At 60.0% G+C, this 2500-nt stretch overlaps 1 protein-coding gene across 1 annotated transcript in view; it reads left to right on the top strand.

Moving 5' to 3' along the window:
• LOC310964690 (formin-like protein 2) overlaps window positions 1–1338 on the top strand; it is a gene marked incomplete at both ends in the record, with an annotated part of 28956 nt that extends 27618 nt beyond the window's left edge. Inside the window, 2 exon segments of the mRNA XM_083937945.1 lie at window positions 503–705; window positions 1104–1338. Coding sequence (XP_083794071.1) covers window positions 503–705; window positions 1104–1338 — 438 coding nt within the window.
• Between the last annotated feature and the right edge of the window lie 1162 nt (window positions 1339–2500).

Genomic DNA, 2500 nt, shown 5'->3' with positions numbered 1-2500 from the left:
CACCTGTCTGTCTGACTCTCACCTGTCTGTCTCTCACCTGTCTGTCTCTCACCTGTCTCTCACCTGTCTGTCTCTCACCTGTCTGTCTCTCGCCTGTCTGTCTCTCGTCTGTCTGTCTCTCACCTGTCTGTCTCTCACCTGTCTGTCTCTTACCTGTCTGTCTCTCACCTGTCTGTATCTCACCTGTCTGTATCTCACCTGTCTGTCTCTCACCTGTCTGTCTGTCTCTCACCTGTCTCTCACCTGTCTGTCTCTCACCTGTCTGTCTCTCACCCGTCTGTCCCTTACCTGTCTGTCTCTCACCTGTCTGTCTCTCACCTGTCTGTCTCTCACCTGTCTGTCTCTCACCTGTCTGCCTCTCACCTGTCTGTCTGACTCTCACCTGTCTGTCTCTCACCTGTCTGTCTCTCACCTGTCTGTCTCTCACCTGTCTGTCTCTCGCCTGTCTGTCTCTCGCCTGTCTGTCTCTCACCTGTCTGTCTCTCACCTGTCTGTCTCTCAGGACCTGAACGTGGAGGAGTTTGAGGAGCTCTTTAAGACGAAGGCCCAGGGTCCGGCCGTGGACCTGACGCTGTCCCGACAGAAGCTTCCTCAGAAGGCTGCGTCCAAAGTGTCTCTGCTGGACGCCAACCGCTCCAAGAACCTCGCCATCACGCTGAGGAAGGCGGGCCAGGGCTTCGAGGTCATCTGTCGCGCCATCCACACGTAAGTCCGTCGCTCAGAGCAGGTCCGGGTCCCGCTCAGAGCAGGTCCAGGTCCCGGTCAGAGCAGGTCCCGCTCAGAGCCGGTCTTGGTCCCGCTCAGAGCCGGTCCGGGTCCCGGTCAGAGCCGGTCCGGGTCCCGCTCAGAGCAGGTCTTGGTCCCGCTCAGAGCCGGTCCAGGTCCCTCTCAGAGCCGGTCTTGGTCCCGCTCAGAGCCGGTCCGGGTCCCGGTCAGAGCCGGTCCGGGTCCCGCTCAGAGCAGGTCTTGGTCCCGCTCAGAGCCGGTCCGGGTCCCGGTCAGAGCCGGTCCGGGTCCCGGTCAGAGCCGGTCCGGGTCCCGCTCAGAGCAGGTCCGGGTCCAGCGCCGTCCCGGGGTTCTGAACAGAGCGTGTCCCTGTGCAGGTTCGACCTGCGGGCCGTCCGCGTGGACTTCGTGGAGTGTCTGATGCGCTTCCTGCCGACGGAGGCGGAGGTGAAGCTGCTGCGTCAGTACGAGCGCGACAGGAAGCCGCTGGAGGCGCTGAGCGACGAGGACCGCTTCATGATGCAGTTCAGCCGCATCGAGAGGCTCAACCAGAGGATGAGCATCATCACCTTCATGGGCAACTTCAGCGACAACGTGCAGATGCTCACCCCGGTAAGACAGACAGGTGGGACAGACAGACAGGTGGGGACAGACAGACAGGTGGGACAGACAGACAGGTGGGACAGACAGACAGGTGGGGAGAGACAGACAGGTGGGGACAGACAGACAGGTGGGGACAGACAGACAGGTGTAAGACAGACAGGTGGGACAGACAGACAGGTGGGGACAGACAGACAGGTGTCAGACAGACAGGTGGGACAGACAGACAGGTGGGACAGACAGACAGGTGGGGAGAGACAGACAGGTGGGACAGACAGACAGGTGGGGACAGACAGACAGACAGGTGGGACAGACAGACAGGTGGGACAGACAGGTGGGGACAGACAGACAGGTGGGACAGACAGACAGGTGGGGACAGACAGACAGGTGGGGAGAGACAGACAGGTGGGGACAGACAGACAGGTGGGGACAGACAGACAGACAGGTGGGACAGACAGACAGGTGGGGACAGACAGACAGGTGGGGAGAGACAGACAGGTGGGACAGACAGACAGGTGGGGACAGACAGACAGGTGTCAGACAGACAGGTGGGACAGACAGACAGGTGGGACAGACAGACAGGTGGGGAGAGACAGACAGGTGGGGAGAGACAGACAGGTGGGGAGAGACAGACAGGTGGGGACAGACAGACAGGTGGGACAGACAGACAGGTGGGACAGACAGACAGGTGGGGACAGACAGACAGGTGGGACAGACAGACAGGTGGGGCAGACAGACAGGTGGGACAGACAGGTGGGACAGACAGACAGACAGGTGGGGACAGACAGACAGGTGGGACAGACAGACAGGTGGGGATAGACAGACAGGTGGGACAGACAGACAGGTGGGACAGACAGACAGGTGGGGACAGACAGACAGGTGGGACAGACAGACAGGTGGGGACAGACAGACAGGTGGGACAGACAGACAGACAGGTGGGACAGACAGACAGACGGGTGTCAGACAGACAGACAGGTGTCAGACAGACAGACAGGTGTCAGACAGACAGGTGTCAGACAGACAGACAGACAGGTGAGACAGACAGGTGACAGACAGACAGGTGACAGACAGACAGGTGTCAGACAGACAGGTGTCAGACAGGTGTCAGACAGACAGACAGGTGTCAGACAGACAGGTGTCAGACAGACAGACAGGTGTCAGACAGACAGACAGG

This window comes from Echiichthys vipera (genome assembly GCF_963691815.1).
Source record: "Echiichthys vipera genome assembly, chromosome: 23".
Taxonomy (NCBI): Eukaryota; Metazoa; Chordata; class Actinopteri; order Perciformes; family Trachinidae; genus Echiichthys; species Echiichthys vipera.
This window is presented reverse-complemented; position numbering and strand designations above follow the sequence as displayed.